This window comes from Schistocerca cancellata, chromosome 9 (genome assembly GCF_023864275.1).
Source record: "Schistocerca cancellata isolate TAMUIC-IGC-003103 chromosome 9, iqSchCanc2.1, whole genome shotgun sequence".
NCBI lineage: Eukaryota > Metazoa > Arthropoda > Insecta > Orthoptera > Acrididae > Schistocerca > Schistocerca cancellata.
This window is the reverse complement of record NC_064634.1, coordinates 346,091,882-346,110,398: the sequence shown is the minus strand read 5'-3', so window position 1 is coordinate 346,110,398 and position 18,517 is coordinate 346,091,882. Positions and strand designations below refer to the sequence as shown.

Genomic DNA, 18,517 nt, shown 5'->3' with positions numbered 1-18,517 from the left:
GAGCAGTTGAACGGAATGGACAATGTTTTGAAAGGAGGATATAAGAGGAACATCAACAAAAGCAAAACAAGGATAATCGCATGAAGTAAGGTGATGCTGAGGGGATTACAGTAGGAAATGAGATCCTTAAAGTAGTAGATGAGTTTTGCTATTTGGGGAGCAAAATAACTGATGATGGTCGAAATAGAGAATGTAGACTGGCTACGGGAAGGAAAGCGTTTCTGAAGAAGCGAAATTTGTCAACATCAAGTATAGATTTAAGTCAGGAAGTCTTTTCTGAAAGTATTCGTATGGAGTGTAGCCATGTGTGGAAGTGAAACACGGACGATAAATAGTTCAGAAAGAAGCTTTCGAAATGTCGTGCAACAGAAGAATGCTGAAGATTAGATGGGTAGATCACGTAAGTAATGAGGAGGCACTGAATAGAATTGGGGAGAAGAGAAAATTGTGGCACAATCTGACTAAAAGAAAGGACTGGCTGGCAGGACACGTTCTGAGGCATGAAGGGATCACCAATTTAGTATTGCAGAGTATCGTGGAAGGTAAAGATAGTAGAGGGAGACTAAGAGATGAATACACTAAGCAGATTCAGAAGGATGTAGGTTACAGTAGTTGCGCAGAGATGAAGAAGCTTGCACAGGATAGAGCAGCATAGAGAGCTGCATTAAATCAGTCTCAGGACTGAAGACCACAACAGCAACAATGTAAACGCACCACCTCCGCAGCTTGCTAGCTCCACAGCCTCTGCTAGCGCAGCTTGCTCCTTGCTGACTCTCTAAGGTGTCTCTTACCGTGACCTTGATGCCAGCCCTGCCGGTCTTCACGAGCTCTCGGCGCAGCCCTTCAGTGAGGGCCGTCACGGCGTGCTTGCTGGCGGCGTAGGCGGCCGCTCCAGGCAGGGACGGAACCCAGTGTCCACCCACGCTGAAATAGACAGGAGCTATTACAGCACCAACTTCAATGTCAACCCGACAGAGTGTAGTTACATCACTGTTGTGCAATGTAAAATGCGATCTCACCCTCTGAAAGTCCGGAGTTCACAAGAGAACCACCGAGGGTGGCATTAGATACAGTAATATCTAAAAGTTAAACATACAATGATGGCAAAAAAAAAAAGCCTTAACACCAAAGAGTTGTGCGACATAAACGAAAGTTGGTAGGCGTTTTTCTACATTTGAAAGATGATGTCTTTTCAAATTTCGCGCCTGTCGCAAAAGAGTGTCGATAATAGAGGCACTATAAGTATATAAATCAGGTTTGCCGTAAATATAAGTTGTAACGGTCGTGAGCCTCAATTACCTTCGGACGTGGTGAGTTGATGTTAGTCAAGAATGCGTGTAAGACGACAAAGACGCAATTACCAACACCTTACCTAGTTTGAACGAGATAGTGTAATAGGGCTATGAGAAACTGAATGTTCCTTCTGTGATATTGCAGAAAGGTTTGGCAGGAACATAGCCCCTGTACACGGTTACTTGTAGCGGTGGTAACGAGAATGTACGGTGGCAGGAAGATCGGTATCGGGATGGCAACGTGGTCCACATAACGCTATTGTAACCCAACATGCTCTACATAGCGTCGACATGTTGCCTTGGCCTGCTCGATCACCAGCAAATATGGGGCATCACCGGAGGTCAACTCCAGCGTTTGCGTGCTTGCATTAAACATTCTGCCGGTTACACCGGTTATTAATGTTCCAGCATTTGATATTTGCAATGGCTTGTCTCGCGCTTACATTAACTTGTCATCTTGCACTGTTAATAACTTAAGTATGTTACCTAGGAAAATTTAATCCCGATATTTCATTATTCTACTTTAATTATATTCTAGTGCTGCGATTTTTTCGGTCAGTCTATTAAATGAACACGAGAGAGAAAGAGAAAGCGAGAGAGACAGAGAGATAGAAAGGGCCAAGATTGGAGAACAGAATAAAGCTTAAACATGAAACCTTCAACAAACAAGGGAAGCTACAAAACTGAATTGACACGGAAGAGATACCAAAATTGCAAAAATCTTTTCCACAACAGTAAGATCGTTAAGTATGGGATTAGGGTTAGGTAGTTCTATCTCCAGAGGATTGATGACATCAGATGTTAAGTCCCATAGTGCTTAGAGCCATTTGAACCATTACGTACTGTTAATCATTGTTGTGTTATATAGAATATTATTATTCACGGACCATGTAAATTAATGTCTGTATATATTGCCTAGATTGTAAGCACCATGACGTGTCCTGAGTTACAAGCACATGGCTGTATGAAAGGTAATTTAGCGGACCAATAAAAATCACAATTACCTGAATGGAACGAGAAGAAATCTTAATACTCCCCCTGACATGCTCTTCACAGTGGGCTACAGACTATAGACGTGGGTCTAAATAACATGGTACAACAATTATGAACAGTAAAGAAACGGCATAACAATATTAACTGGCCGCCAGCAACGATGTAAAAACATTGCCGCTTAGGGCTGTCACCTGTTGATGTGCACGATGTGTCCCGCGTGGGTGCTGCGCCGTTGCAGTCCGCGCAGGAACTCCCTCGTGCACACGTTAAGCGCCAGCACGTTCACTTTCAGCATCTGGCGCCACTCGTCAGTCGCGCCGTCTGTACAGCAAACGACAGCACGTTAAGGGGCTCCGGAACGCCCTATACTTGCAATGTTAAAATAACGCTTATAAATTACATCTTTCCTCACAAAGTATTTGAGGGAGGAAGTTGAACTTTTTACAGATTATTTATTGGAATATGGGCTACAACTTAACACAGGGATTTTACAAAATTTTAATTCAGTTATTAAATATGATTTTTTTCAATTGTAATGAAAATTCACAACATTTTTTTGCAATTTTTTATTTATATACTCAAAAATATACAGTTTTTTGGAAAAAGGTTGTGTTAAATTATGCAGAAGGTACTGTGTAACATTTATTGAAAGCTTGAAACAAATATGTTTGGAAGGTCCTTAGAAAACATGTAATTAGTATGAGAAAATAAAAGTTTTGGGAATCGAGCGACAAAGATTGGCTTAACTTTTTAGTGCATTCCAGGTCCATAGGATGGATTATCTTCATCCTCTGCAAACTCCTCCTCCAGCTTCCTCTTGTTCCTCCTCCTGTTTACTCTTGCTTGTATTTCTAGACTCTTTACAGCCCTGTCTGCAGCCCGAAGGCGTTCCTTGTCTAAAGCAAGCATCGCTCGTACCATGTTAGAATGTTATTATTTACAGTAATAACACATACCTTTGGCTTTCCAACATTTCTCCTTTTCTTAAAAGCCTTCAGAGGATTTCTAATAACTTTACTTTTACTCATTATTATACTTCAACAAAACAGAGACTCAAGAAACAGAATTAATTACGAATATTTTCGAGATAACGACAGAGTAAATAAACATGAAACAATCGACAATCACACCAGCGATATATATTGAACCATCACAGGTTAGCCACAACACATACTTTGTCTCACATCACTAAAATGTACCTGATGAACACGGACGTTAATAATAACACCATTTGACAGCAGTTTAACAGCGCCACAGTGGGTCACGCCCATGTAGAACACATTTCAAAAAAAAATTTAAAAATAGTTGTAGTCTTCGGAATTGAATAAATTATATATATATTAAAAGGTAATAGTCTGCAGATTCAGAAAACGCAAAAAAGTAAAAATTGAACTTTTCATGATTTTGAGCCTTTTCAGAGCCCCTTGAGGCGAAGCAGTTATCAGATATATCGTCCAACAGCAAAATAAAATCCGATTTTTACTAATTTCATTTATCATGTGGCACACAAACGAAAATGCATCTCTCCGATGTGACATATAATCAAATAAGTAGATTTTGCGAAGTATGGCGATAAAATAAAGGCACTGTTGCAGTAAAATATTTTATTTCAAAAACATACCAATTTAGTTATTGTCACACTCAATGTACTTCTCTTCTCTATACCTACAACGCTCCAAGCGAATTTTCCATTGATATTGCTCTGTGAGCTTCTTAATGAAGCGCGCGGCTTTTTCTTTCACTGCTTCGATGGACTGAGATTTTGTTCCATTTAATGCGAATTTAACCTTGTGGAACAGATAAAAGTCGCATGACGCTAGGTGGGTGGTCTAACACTGGGATGCTGTGCTTTGCTAGAATTCTCGTAACAGGCAATGCGGTCTGAGCCGATGCGTTGTCTCGATGCAAAATCCACGACTCGTTTTTTCACAATTCGCGTCGCTTTTCTCTTATTTTCTCACGAAGTTGAGCAAGAGTCTGAAAGTAGTAATGTTGATTAACAGTTTGACCTTGAGGAACCCAGTGAAGACACACTATATCGAACAAAACAATCATCGTTTTGAATCTTGATTTGCTCATTCGAGCTTTTCTCGCTCTCGGTGTAGATGGGTTCATCCATTGCATGCATTGGCGCTTAGTTTCTGGATCGTACATTAAGTAAAAAACCAAGATTCGTTACACATCATCACTCTGTCCAAGAAATTACTATAATTTTCAGTCGTGTTCAAAGTGTCTGTACAAACATTTTCACGAGCTTCGTTTTGTGCGATCGTAATAATTTTCGACACCAGTTTCGCACACACTTTTCGCATGTTAAATTGGTTATGTAAAATTTGCCTTTCGCATTCTGTGTCAATTTCTACAGTTTCAGCAATCGATCGAGTACTCAACCAACGGTCAGACGAACCAGATTACGTACTTTTTCTATATTTTCTTCCGTTTTGTATGCTGAAGGTCGTTCCGGATGTGAGTTATCTTCAACGTCATTTCGGCCATCTCAGCCATATTGAAAACGCTTGAACTACTCAACAACTCGTGCACGTGATAAACAGCCTCCACTATATACTTCTTTTCATAAAAAATAGCTTTCAGTAGCTATTTTTCCAACTTGTATGTGAAACTTCACGACAAATGGAAATGAAATGAGCGTATGGCATCGTTGGCCGGGAGGCCTCATTCGGGGAAATTTGACAGCCAAGTCTTATTCCATTCGACGCCACATTGGGCGACTTGCGCGCCGGTGATGAGGATGAAATGATGATGAAGACAACACAACACCCAGTCCACGAGCGGAGAAAATCTCCAACCCGACCGGGAATCGAACCCGGGCCCGCTTGTACGTTACCACCAAGCTAAGCAGGCGGACTTCACGACAATTCGTTGCTCTATTATTACACATCATTTTTCCGACAAAACGAAGTAACAGCTGTTAGCAAACGGAGGGCACAGCCACCCTGGTTTGCCTACTGACACCTGAGATGCTGCATTCGACTGAGAAGGCTTTGCGCTTCACAGCTATTGGTCGTTCATATTTGGCTCAAGCGTACTTAATCCGTGACAGCACCAGTCCCCCAGTCCCCTTATTTTATAGCCATACCACTTATTACAGTCAGCTGAATGGCATCATTATTTATGTGGCAATGCTCTTAGGTGATTTTAGATGCAAGGCTTATACAAAAATATGTACTCGTTTTCAAAACATACCATTTGATGGACTAAAATAATTAATTTCCAAATTTTCTCTGTTGTAATAAATAGTAAAATGATTTTCAATAATTACCATGAAAAATAACAATAACAATATTCAATCATACAGTGGAATATAGCGAACCAACCACATCCGTGTATTCTGGTGGTGATGAGCTCTGCACACTGCTACACTGATTTGCTGACATTTTCATAGTGATGCCTAACAGTTGGCAGCTCTTGCGCATGGTAAAAAGCATGAACATTCACAAATATGTACCACAGGTTTCCATTACGAAGAAATACTTCTTTTGCAGCTATGACACAGTAAAAGTTAGTTTACACAACTGTAGCCAGAGGCTCTAAAAGGCATAAGATGACTCGACATGGAGATGTGAATTTCAGTTAATGGCCGGAACTAGTTACTGCTTGGTATTTGTCTCTTGTACAGTAGATAATCTGACCTGTGAGTACTATTGAAGTAGTTCACAGTGCCGACGACTGATTAGCTAGGCCAAGTGGCCAGGTGGGTTGAGAGATGACAGACAAGTACTCGTGTCTGATAGAGATCGTTTCTACTAATTGTTGAAAGCATCTGACATTCTTATAAAGGCTTTTGGTCTGACACCTCACGAAGTTCGTTCGTCCTCTGTTAGAATATTGCTGCGCGGTGTGGGATCCTTGCCGGGTGGGATTGGCGGAGAACATCGAGAGGGTGCAAAGAAGGGCAGCTCGTTTTGTATTATCACGTAATAGGGGAGAGAGTGTGGCAGATATGATACGCGAGTTGGGATGGAAGCAAAAACTCGTCGCGGCGAGATCTATTTACGAAATTTCAGTCACCAACTCTCTCTTCCGAATGCGAAAATATTTTGTTGAGCCCAACCTACATAGGTAAGAATGACCATCAAAATAAAATAAGAGAAATCAGAGCTCGAACAGAAAGGTTTAGGTGTTCGTTTTTTCCGCGCGCTGTTCGGGAGTGGAATGGTAGAGAGATAGTATGATTGTGGTTCGATGACCCCTCTGCCAAGCACTTAAATGTGAATTGCAGAGTAATTATGTAGATGTAGAAGTAAATGTGTCTGTTAGAGTAACAAATTGATTAAAGAAAGAGTAAAGACTTGCTACTCAAGCAAACCATTTCTGTTAACCCTAGGAGAGTTACACATCTTCTGTATCCTAACCTCTTCTACCAAGCAGGTTTTCTTCCTCTTATCTCCGTTACAAAGGTTGATTTCAAAGCAAGCTGAACCCACAATGTCGTCAACGTCGTCACACAGCAGTACTGGACCTGTGCAGAGAGCTACACAAATGATGTACGGGGAATGCAATGACAGCCCCATTAACACGTTTACTGTGCGATATGTGGAGGCTGCAGATCAGCGCATAGATGATTCTGTGATTTTTGAGTGCGTTTTTCGTACCATGACTTGGATCTTCTTATTCAGGTTACCGTGAACGTGGCCCAGGATGTATCTTCCAACATTCGCGGTGACCAAGTGTTGCCATTTCTCCGACATCTTCGAGTGTTCTTTCGATACTGCCTTCTTCCAATATGACAACACCCGGGTTCACAGGGCTCCTCTCATTCGTTCCTGATTTGACGGACACTCAGGCACTCTAGCACAACTGGACTGACCCACTAAATCATCCGATCTTAACCCCATAGAAAATATCTAGAATATTTGGAACAACAGGCGAAACACAGCATACAAAATGTACGAAATCTGGTATCTCTGAGGAAGCTGATAATCAATAAGCGGCTTTATATGGATATAGCATACCTGAACCAGCCTTGTGGACTTTCTTCCTCACCGAACTGAGGGCGTTATACAAGCTACAGGCGGCGTTACACAATATTCGCGTGGAGTCTCCAGGGAATGACTGAATATTATGTTCGGTATGCTGTCGTAGATAACAATTTCAGCAACTTGTGGAACGTACTGACTCTTAAAATTCTGAATGCAGACAGTCAAGTATGCGTCAGATGTAAATTTGTTGGATAGAAGTTTCTCCGCAGAATCGACGTAAACAGAAACATATGGAACACACTTCCAAGAAGAAGAGGAAGGCTGATAAGACATGTGTTAAGACATCAGCGAATAACTTTCATGGTGCTAGAGAGAGCTGTGGAGACTGCAACTTGTGGGGGGGGGGGGGGGGGGAGTTACAGATTGGTAAACATCCTACAAATAATTGTGGATTTAGGGTGTAAGTACTGCTGTGAGAAGAATAAGTTAGCGCAGGAGAGGAATTCGTGGCGGGCCACATCGAATCGATCAGAAGAGTGATGAGTTAACAAGAAAAGAAAAAAAAGCTGCCGTACGTTAACACTGTTTTTGAGATCGTTAGGTTAGTCTCTTTATGGAGATATCCTCGAAAAAACTTCTATAAAAAACGTCGATGCTACTCACCTGGTGCACTTTGTCGCGTGATGATGTCGATCACGCAGACTGAGCAGATATCGTCGCACGATCTCCCACACATACTAAATGAAAGATTGTGTTGGTCAGGGCAACTGACGAACGCTAATAAGCGTGCGTGAATCTGAGGTGGACGTCGCAGTGGCCACAATGGCCATGCTGTTTGGAGCCTACCAGTTACTCTCTCTTCGGTTTCTGCTGGAGTTTCATGCACCAGTAACTTCAGGAAACCCATAAGAAAAAAAAAATCTAACTGATGGGTGCTTAACAACGAGTCTCTTTCCATATGAGCCAACACCATCTCAAATTATGCTGTGAGGACAATTCCTTACTAACAGCCTAGAGCAGCTCTACGTGGATCAAACGACTCAATTTCTCATTTCAACCCACGGCGATAAACATCTTCCAATGACGATGGTGCCTGTTGTGAACTGGGCTCGGTACACTGCTTCCAGGCACTACGCCTTGGCATACTACACACTAGAAGCATTTCTGCAGAGTCCTCTAGTGAATAATGCTTCATATTCGACAACCAGTCATGAAATGTAGACAGTGGTAGATTCACTATGGAAACATTACTTGTCTGCTGCCTGGTATGCTTCCATAGCGGCCACTCACTTGGCCTGTTCCCTACTGGGAGCAGCCAGGTGTGGGTCCAACACGGGCAGGCGGGAAAGAGGTGCAGGTCATGATCACCTCCCCCACCAAAAAAAAAAAAAAAAAAAAAAAAAAAAAAAAAAAAAAAAAAAAAAAAAAATCACTTGACAAAAAAGTGAATCACCCAGAAGGGGAGGAGGAAACGAAGTTAAGCTTCACTTGTATGTGATGGTATTTTAATGATTACAAAATCGAGTCAAATTTACCAAGAGCTTCGCAGTATGAGCCCACTTATCACTATGACATACCACACTCCCTCGGACTTGCTTGCATGGACAGATTCGGTCTGAGGAAATTGGCGGTCAACTGTTTATCTTTTCCTTGATATCGAGCGAGGTGGCGCGGTGATTAGCACACTGGACTCGCATTCGGGAGGACGACGGTTCATACCCGTCTCCGGCCGTCCTGATTTAGGTTTTCCGTGATTTTCCTAAATCGTTTCAGGCAAATGCCGGGATGCTTTCTTTGAAAGGACACGGCCGATTTCCTTCCCCATCTTTCCCTAAACCGAGCTTGAGCTCCGTCCCTAATGACAACGACTGCACGTTAAACACTAATCTCCTCCCCCTCTGGTCCTTGATGTCCTGGATACCGGAAGTTGGATGGAGTGACATCCGAGCTGGTTCAATACACGTTCGGTTTGGGGAAAGAAGTGGGTCTAGAAAGAACTGGGTCTCTTGTTAGTCACAAGAGTACAACATCACACAGATAGTTCGCAGAGAGACAAATCAAGTGGCATTGTCCTGTTTAAAAGTGGTACCATGATACTGTTGTATGAGAGATAACACATAAGAACACAGCATGTTGTGATATACCATTATACCGTCAGAGTTGCCTCAACCTCAGAGTTCCCTCAACCACTACCAGCCGTGACCTGACGTGATGCCTGATGGCTCCTCAAGCCATGACATCAGGAATAACGCTGATGTGCCCCTCCAAAACACTGGAAGAGAGGGACCTCTTCCCAGGTCGCCACCATAACTCCCAATGACGGTCATCCAGAGTAGTGCAAATTGAGATTCATTGCTGAACACAGTGAAAGGGTCCTGTAGTCCCCTTTCATTATCATTTTATTTGCTTCCCAATGATACAGAACTCTCTGGCATACGTGAGTGAGTGAATGAATGTGGGTGTGTTTCATTTTGCTATACAGTGGTTTAGTCTGCTGCAGAGAATCAACGGTAGTCGTACAGAATGGCCAACCCTTGTTGTTTTCAGGTAGGCAAAGGGGTTTGCTCCCCTTGTGTGAAAGTTGCCGGTGTTAGGTTGGTGGCGGAAGCCTCATCTCTTGGTTTTCCTGGCCACGGAGTCACGTGGGAGGCGTTGGAGTGTGTGAGATGGTCAGTCTGCTTCCAGCTCGCCGAGGGTCTGCAGCCGAAGTGTCTTCGAAGATGGGTGAGTTGACAAGCGCGTGGCGCGTTGTCTCATAGCAAGAGGGGAGCTTTTAGCTTTTGGTCTCGCATTTCATCTTATAATGATTGATTTGCTGGGTCGCAGCAAGGAATGCAAGGCTTTTGCAGATTTTCAGTTTGATTGCTAATGCAGACTTGACTTTCATCCGTAAGAAGAACATAGCACAAAGGTGTTGCATATGTTGAAGCGCCCTCGGTTTAGTGTGAATGTTTGTGTGCCTGCAGCTGCGTGTGTATGCATTCTAATCTTTTCCGATTCTTGGTAATTTTTGCTTCTTTGTGAATTTTCTTTGTCTCTTTACTTTATGACTGTGGAAACCACCCACATGGGTTAATATTAGAGTTTGTTGGCCCTCTGTCATTATCCTTTGTCTCTTCAAATGTATCCTCTGTAAAATGTTAATTGTCCGCAACTGCGTGGTTTGATGTTACTAAAATTGTGTCTCCGCGAACCATGTTGACACACGAGTCTATTGTGAAATGTATAGCGTTTCACTAGCAATTGTACTTAGTTACCAGGCAACAGCAGTCTATATATGCATTACATCAATGTTTGAAGGAATGAATAATTTTGCCTCCAATCTTATCCAGTGTACCAATGTTACGTCTCCGTCACCTACGCCATTTACCTTGTAGTTTTCCTTGTTAGCCCACCCATAGCGTTTCCATGCGCACAGTGTCCCTTTTTTATTTAAAACAAATGTTTTGGAATATATCTTGTTTTCAGAAATGTTGCTGCAAGCTGTACTTATGCACAGTGTTCACGCACTCTTTACTTTATTCAGTATTTGATTCACGTGAACAATGCCTGGATCATATTAATAATTACATCCCATTCTTTATCAGTGACTTTACAATGAATGTTCTTTTGTGAGTTTTTCTTATGAATGATAATGAGGTCCCATACTCTGAGGAGCATAGGGGACGATGCGGGAGACCCGTACCGTCGTACTAGGCAATGTGCAGAGGTGTTTTGCTCCATAGCCTTCCTCCGACCGTAATGAGGATGAATGATGATGACGAAGACGACACAACACCCAGTCATCTCGAGGCAGGGAAAATCCCTGACCCCGCCGGGAATCGAACGCAGGTCCCCGTGCCCGGGAAGCGAGAACGCTACCACTTTTTTTTTTTTTTAATTGATCTCATTTTGTTCGTTGTATCTGCTCGGGGCGGACGTCGCAAGACACCCGTTTCAGTTCGTCGTTGATCCATTAACTCAGTTTTTTTTTATTACAGAGGGGAACTAACCCTCTGACCGAACACGCTGAGTTACCGTGCCAGCGAGCTAGACCACGAGCTGCGGACTTCTCTTATGAATAAATTAAGTAATTTTCCAGACTCAGCGCAACCTCTTATTTGTCGTGTAGCTAGAGTTGGTGGCGACCCAATCTTTTACGTTGATTTGAACGTCAGATACCATTTTCTTATTTAAAGTGCTCGTGGCATTCAAAGTACGCTTCACGCTTCCTACACATATCGACCTTTTATTCACGCTACTGCTACTTACAACAGTGCAACGCCATTTATCAGCAATCCATGCTTCCCCGTCACGGCGTACTTCCACATGCAGCCGTTGTGTTGTGGTGTTAACGACAGCCTAAAAATGAAGTGGTAATTCCCTAATCTACTGGTAGTCTCCGACCAATGGTGAGGGACGAAACGGAATGTTGCAGTGAGTTCATTACTTGCTCTTAGCTGGCAGCCACAGATGTGGTTATGACGTGCTTGGTGCACAATATGGCGATTCTCCCTTGTTGTCAGACGTGGTCGCCCAGTACGTTGACGATGAATATGCCTGGCCTCACAATCCTATGCATTGATCACTCAACATCTAATGTTGTTCACACCCCTTACATTACCTAGTAGCCTAGTAACAACAGTAAAAATGAATGCTGAAGGACTTGGAAGTTCCTCTTATCATTCTGTTTATTGGTTTTTTCCCCCTTACCTTCTTCTCAGGCTTGACAATAAAGAAATTTGCAGTCCTTTTTATGGTCTCTTCTCCACTTATAGAATCATAATTTGGTCTTTTCACTTTTCACTTTCTCTATTGTACAACACCAAATACTACTCATCGTAGATAAAAGCATAGTCAGTCCCAATTAAAATCGTGCTACTGAGGGAGGCTTCGGGAAGTTATTTCCCTAAAAAAATGGTTTTGCACTTTCCTCTGTATACGATACATGACAAGAGTGTGGCCAACTAAAAGATACACGTAAACAGTACATTCGAAACGCCATTACCTGACAGGAGACTCTCGTAGAAGAGACCAGCATTATTGATGAGCACATCAATTCCACCAAAGTTGTCGCTGGCCCATTGGAAAGCACGCAGGATGTCTTCTTCCTTCGTGAGATCGCACTCCAAGACGTGAAGTTCACCACCTTGTTCTCGAGCAAGTTTCTCCACTTCCTGGAAAATTAACATTTAAGAGAAGATTTACAAAGAAAATCCAATATAATTCAGTGAAGCTACTGTCAAACGGGTGGCATTTACCTCACATTTGGCTACAAATTGTTTGTTTTTCCGTTCAGTTTTCAGACTTTAGTTCGCCACGAACTCCTGTATCAACAACCTCTTCATCTAGATTATTTATTGGATGTATTCCAACCTCCGTCTTCTCCCACAGTTTTAGTCCTTTGATCCCTCTAGTGCAAAAAAGTTATTCCCTGATCTCTAAACATAATGTCTTAATACACGACCTACATTCGTTTGTTCATTGACTCTCAGGAGACCCTCCTACAAATAACATGAACCAATAATTCAGTTTCTGATCTCCTATAACCAATCGTATTTCATGAAGTCACCAATAGCTGCAATCACATTTGCGCCACATGCCGTCTGGTCAAAGAGGCATTACAAGTGTTCTTTGGGCGTAGTGTCCCGTCACCCTGGTCTTAAATCACAGTTCTATGGCTTTGAGAGCCTGGTGATCATTAGGGGCCAGCTTCCACAATGTGTGACTGGCAATATGCCTGATGCACAGGCACAACAAGTGAAATAGTTTTGACAGAAACTACTTGTTTTTATGGGGGATGTAATGCTGAGGTGGAACTGAGACACGAGAAAAGAGATTCTTATTAAAAGAGGTATTATAGCATGTTTCGTAATGTGAGGATCCATGTGGTGTGGCGATACGGCAGGGTTCCGAGATTTCTGAAGTAATGTTGCTACCATGCTCGCTACCTCGCCATACTGTTTACACTGATGACTGAGGAGGCAAAACATTACGACCGCCCGCTTATTAGCATACTGCTCCACATTTGGGATGCAATGCAGCAGCGATTCTGCGTGGCATGGACTCGACAAGTCCTTGGTAGGTTTCCGGAGGTATCAGATGTCTACGCAGATGGCACGCAATTCTCGTAAATTATGGGACGCCATCGAACACTATTGTAGGACCTATGGACGCACAGGCGAATGTCTCCATAATACTGGCCCCAGCAGCCTGCATTTTTTAAGCATCCCTTCGCCTGGACGATGGCGTATCTGAACATCTACCTGGTATAACAAATGGCTCTGAGCACTATGGGACTTGACTTCTGAGGTCGTAAGTCCCCTAGAACTTAGAACTACTCAAAACTAACTAACCTAAGGACATCACACAAATACATGCCCGATGCAGGATTTGAACCTGCGACCGTAGCGGTCGCGCGGTTCCAGACTGTAGCGCCTAGAACCGCTCGGCTGGGTATAACAAGAAATGTGATTCATCCGATCAGGCGACACGTTTCTATCATTCCACGGCCCAATATCGACGATCCCGTCCCAACCGCAATCGTAATTGACGATCTAGTTGGGTTAACATGGGAACACGTATGAGTCGTCTGCTGTGGAATCACATGTTCAACAATGTGCTCTGAACGGTGTGCTGCGAAACACCTGTGCCTGCACCAGCATTTCACTTTGTCAGATTTGCCACATACTGTCAGCTTACAGTGCAGACAAGCCCCCAACCTTCAAGTTCTGTGATTAGGAGTGGACGTCCAACACCTTGCCGCCTACTCGAGGATTCACCGTCCTTTCGCCACTTTCCGCAGATGCTCAGACAGTAGCACATGAACAGCCGATCAGCTTCGTCGTGTTCGAGATGCTCGTTCCCAGGCGCCAGGCCATATCAGTTTGTCCTTTCTCAGAGTCGCTTATGTCAGTGGATTTCCACATTTGCGTTGCTCTACTCCGCTTATATACGAGGTGGAATCCAAAATTTTCGGGACTGGTGCTGCCATCCGGAAAGTAGGAGTAGTAGATCTTTGCACCGCTAGGTGGCGAGAGCTGCACATCTGATGAGTCAGTGTGCAGAGTGACATTCAGCTGGGAGGACGTGTTGCGTGTCCACAGTGATTTCCGTAATACTGTGTGTTTGGTGTGTGGCGATTTTACGATGGATCCGCGAACAGAACAGTGCGTGTGTATCAAATTCTATGCGAATCTCGAGAAAAGTGCTACGAAGATCCTTGCAATGATTCAACAAGTGTTTGGGGGACAGAGCATGAGCCATACGCGTGTGTTTGAGTTCAGGGCCGGCCGTACAGACGTCGAAGATGATGCTCACACTGGAAGGCCCGTTAGCTGCACAACGCCAGACATTGTTGCCAAACTTCAACAATTGGTTCGTGCGGATCGACGTCGAACCATTCAAGACTTTGCGGATGAAGTGGGTATTGGTTATGGGAGATGTCAACGAATGTTGGCTGATGAACTGGGCATGCATCGTGTCGCCGCAAAATTTGTGCGATCTTCACTGCCGATCAGAAGTCATAGCGTGTTGATGTGTCCACGGACCTTCGTCAGACGGCATCTAATGATCCAACCTTCTTGTCACGGGTTATCACCGGTGATGAGAGCTGGATTTACAGTTATGACCCAGAGACAAAGCCACAAGAGCTTGGGCTCTCCAAGGCCCATAAAACCGAGACAGATGAAGATCCAAGTGAAGAACATGATCATCGTTTTCTTTGACACCAAAGGAATTGTGCACAAAGAATTCGTCCCACCCAACCAAACAGTGAATTCCGCGTACTACTGTGACGTTTTGCGACGGCTCCGTGAAAACGTGCAGCGACGACAGCCCGAACTTTGGCGACAAGGAAACTGCCTGCTACATCGCGAGAACGCGCCCTGTCACACGTCCTTGCTCACCACGACCTTTTTGGAAAAAAACAGCATGGCGGTTGTACCCCGCCCACCACACTCGCCAGATTTGGCACCTTGCGACTTCGCGCTATTCCCAAAACTGAAACTCAAGTTGAAAGGCCGTCGGTTCGGCAATCTAGACAGGATTCAAGAAGAAGCGCTGTCGGTGATAAACACCCTCAAAGAACAGGACTTCCAGAAAACGTTTGACCAGTGGCAGACGCGCTGGGACTGGTGTGTACGTGCGGATGAGAACTACTTCAAGGGTGTGGTGACCATTAGTCCAAAGGTAAGGTTTTCAACAGATGGCAGCACCAGTCCCGAAAATTTTGGATAGCACCTCGTACACTCATGTACAAAAAAGACAGAACACCTTAAACCACTGGAGATAGGACATTCATATTCACAGGACATGTACATTAGTATGTCCTGCAGAAATGGTTAGCATTTCAGTCACCTCAATTTAGCATGTGTACTGTTGCCTAGCAGGCTCAGGGTCTGTCGGGGGCCCCAATAACTTGTTCCATGCGTAATGGTATCGACGCGCATAAGGCGCGAATGGCATCCTGTGGTATAGTCGTCCATGCTGCATTCACCTGATTCCGAAGTTCATCTGTGGCCGTTGGCACTGGGTCACAGTACTGCTCCTATCATTTCACCGTATCCCACACATTTTCGATTGGTGACAAGTCTGGTGATCTGGTGGGCCAGAGCAAAAGGCTGACATCCTGTGACAAGCAGAAGGCACGTGTTGGTGCAGCAACGTGGGGCCTTGCATTGTCTTACTGAAAAATGGCGTCTGGGTGTTGTGCAGAAAGGGTATGGCTACAGGTTTCAGTATGGCCTGGACACACACCAGCTGTGATTTGTGGCTGTACCCAATAGCAATCCACTCCATAAGGCCTTGAGTTGAAGCTGTAATACATCGCTGTGATGCCGCTCCCCTTGTTCGCAGCGAACCAAAACGCGACTATGATTAGCAAACAAACCGAATTTGGATTCGTCTGAAAACACTATCTGATGCCATTTCTGCCCCCAGTGACGCCGTCCCACACACCTTTGGCGTCTAGCATGTTTCTGCACATTCGTCAAACATAGGTGGAAAGTGAACGAAGTGCACATAATCCATGCCATAATAAACGGCGATGGACTATCACTCCTGATAGTGTACGATGCGTTACACTGTTCCACTCTTGCGCCAGAGCCGAGGAGGACGCAAATCTGTCCTGCAATGCCATGCGGATGAGGTGTCGATCTTCTCGGGGGGTGGTCTGGATGATGGGGCCTGAACCATCTCGTCGTGTTCTGCAGCCTTCCATGAATCATTCTGCAAACATCCCTTGCACTGCCGAAACCCTTGGACCCACACAAGCAGCAGTTTCCCGGATGGATGCGTGGCATTCTCTCATGTCGAAATGCGCACTCTTTCAAATTGACTCATTTGACGGTACGGTTCGCCCATACGTCGGCGAGGCATCCTGCACGTCCGCTCAGGTCACACTGATCCATTGCCTTCGGATTATGGCGACAACGAGAGGCGCAGGCACATTTTGCTGGTAGCTGGTGTTGCGCCGCGATATCGATGTTCACCTCGAACTCGCGGGCCGATGTGGTTCACATGCTAATCATTTCTGCAGAACATATTAATGTATATGTCCTGTGAACATGAATGTTCTATCTCTAGTCGTTCAAGGCGTCGTGTTTTTTTCTAATGCGTTGGCTTATTAAATCTATTAATTCTGCTACGGTAACTGTAGAAATGTGTATAAACAATCATGCTTTGTACTGTCTACAACATATTATAAATGCCGGGTATGTATAAAACTGATTCTGTAAATATAAAAACGTACGAGTGAGCTGGTGTAAGTATTAATGGTCATATTAGTAATTAGTAACTGTGAGACTGTGCTTGAGATTAAACAAGCGCGACAGCAATTTCGAAGCTGACATCGGAGTTATGCAAAAACTACTGCAGCAGTGACGAGCAACAGTGATAGGGACGTTGTGCTATGGCTGAAGGAGAGTCCCCAAGCCCAACAAGTCACCGAAAAACTTAATTTTTAGATAACAGAATGCCAAATGCTCTCCAGTCAGTGAGGAAACGAATAATAGTGACTTTATGCTCCGTAGAAAAGACATACTTGGTGCTCAACTTTCCAGTAACATTCACTGGGAAGAGGTGTTTAGATGCTTGAAATTGAACGTCCAGCATGAGAAGCCTCCAGCTGTTTCTTTCAGCACAATGATCCAGCACTAAAAGTAAAGGTGTATACTGGTAATTTTGCTGCTTTAGGCTTCAAGCTAGTTCAGCATCACCACGAGCTTTGGTACGATCTAATGTAATTACGCTTTGAGGCTGATGAAGGTACGGCGATTTATAATCAGGAAATTGCTTTAAAGCAGCATTTGAAGTTCAGAGTTGCTCGTCAATAGTTGCCTAAAATAAAAAAAGAATAGAATAAGAAACCGTGACTCGTAATCAGTGAAGATTGATCTGGACATCACAGAACTCTATTAATCACATTTTCATCGTATATGGCGTGTCCCTGCCCACCCAAAAAAAGCAAATTATCACACCCACACGTCTGTCAATGGACCAATGGATTTATGTGGAATCCAAACCACGGCGCTACTTGGTAGTTTTCGCAAACAGGCCAAGAACTTCCTTATGTAAAAGCCACATCGTGGAGACTGCACGAGATGGACCTCAAAATCTCGATGACTTCCTAATCATACACAGAAGTATCTGAATTTTACAAATCTCACAGCATTATCGCTTAATATTAAGGCTCCTACAACACTCTCACGATAGCGATATTGGCGTTCAGTTCTCAGTGTCCGTTCTCTTTTCCTTTTCGTAAACAGGAGTGATTTGCGCTCTTTTCGGTTGCCCGAGACTATTCACTGTTCGATAAATATGGGCTGGATAAGGGACTGATTTCCGCAGTGTATTTATCTTCTTCTTTTTCTTGTCCCTTTGCGCAGAGTCGGCATGGTTCAGATTTGGCATGATTGGTTTAAAAGTTGGTCAGATGCTGTTCCTGTGCCCCCTCCCCCATCCCCCCGATTACCCCTCCCCCCTGTGGGGAATGTGGTACCCGAACTGTCTGCGTGTAATGTGATTCATTTGAAAGTGTGCGAAAGTTTCCTAAATGTTTGCGAGTCGTGCAGCTGAGGCGGGACAGCCGGTATTCACCTGGTGCGATGTGGGGAACCGTCTGAAAACCACACCCAGGCTGGCCGGCACACCGACCCTCGTCGTTAATCCGACGGGCGGATTCGATTCGGGGTCGACGCATTTCCCCATCCCAGAAGTGGCGCCTTAAGACGCACAACTATCTGGGCGAATGTACTCTGCATATTGAATGCAAAATACACTCCTGGAAATTGAAATAAGAACACCGTGAATTCG

The 18,517-nt window shown here is 44.1% G+C and overlaps 1 protein-coding gene across 1 annotated transcript in view; it reads right to left on the bottom strand.

Annotated features, from left to right (window-relative positions):
• Positions 1–18,517, bottom strand: part of LOC126100431 (farnesol dehydrogenase-like) — a 60,832-nt gene that overhangs the window by 26,359 nt on the left and 15,956 nt on the right. Inside the window, exons 2-4 of the mRNA XM_049911036.1 lie at positions 12,213–12,381; positions 2,477–2,606; positions 792–924 (exon numbers count right to left, since the gene is read on the bottom strand). Coding sequence (XP_049766993.1) covers positions 792–924; positions 2,477–2,606; positions 12,213–12,381 — 432 coding nt within the window. The remainder of the gene's footprint in view (positions 1–791; positions 925–2,476; positions 2,607–12,212; positions 12,382–18,517) is intronic.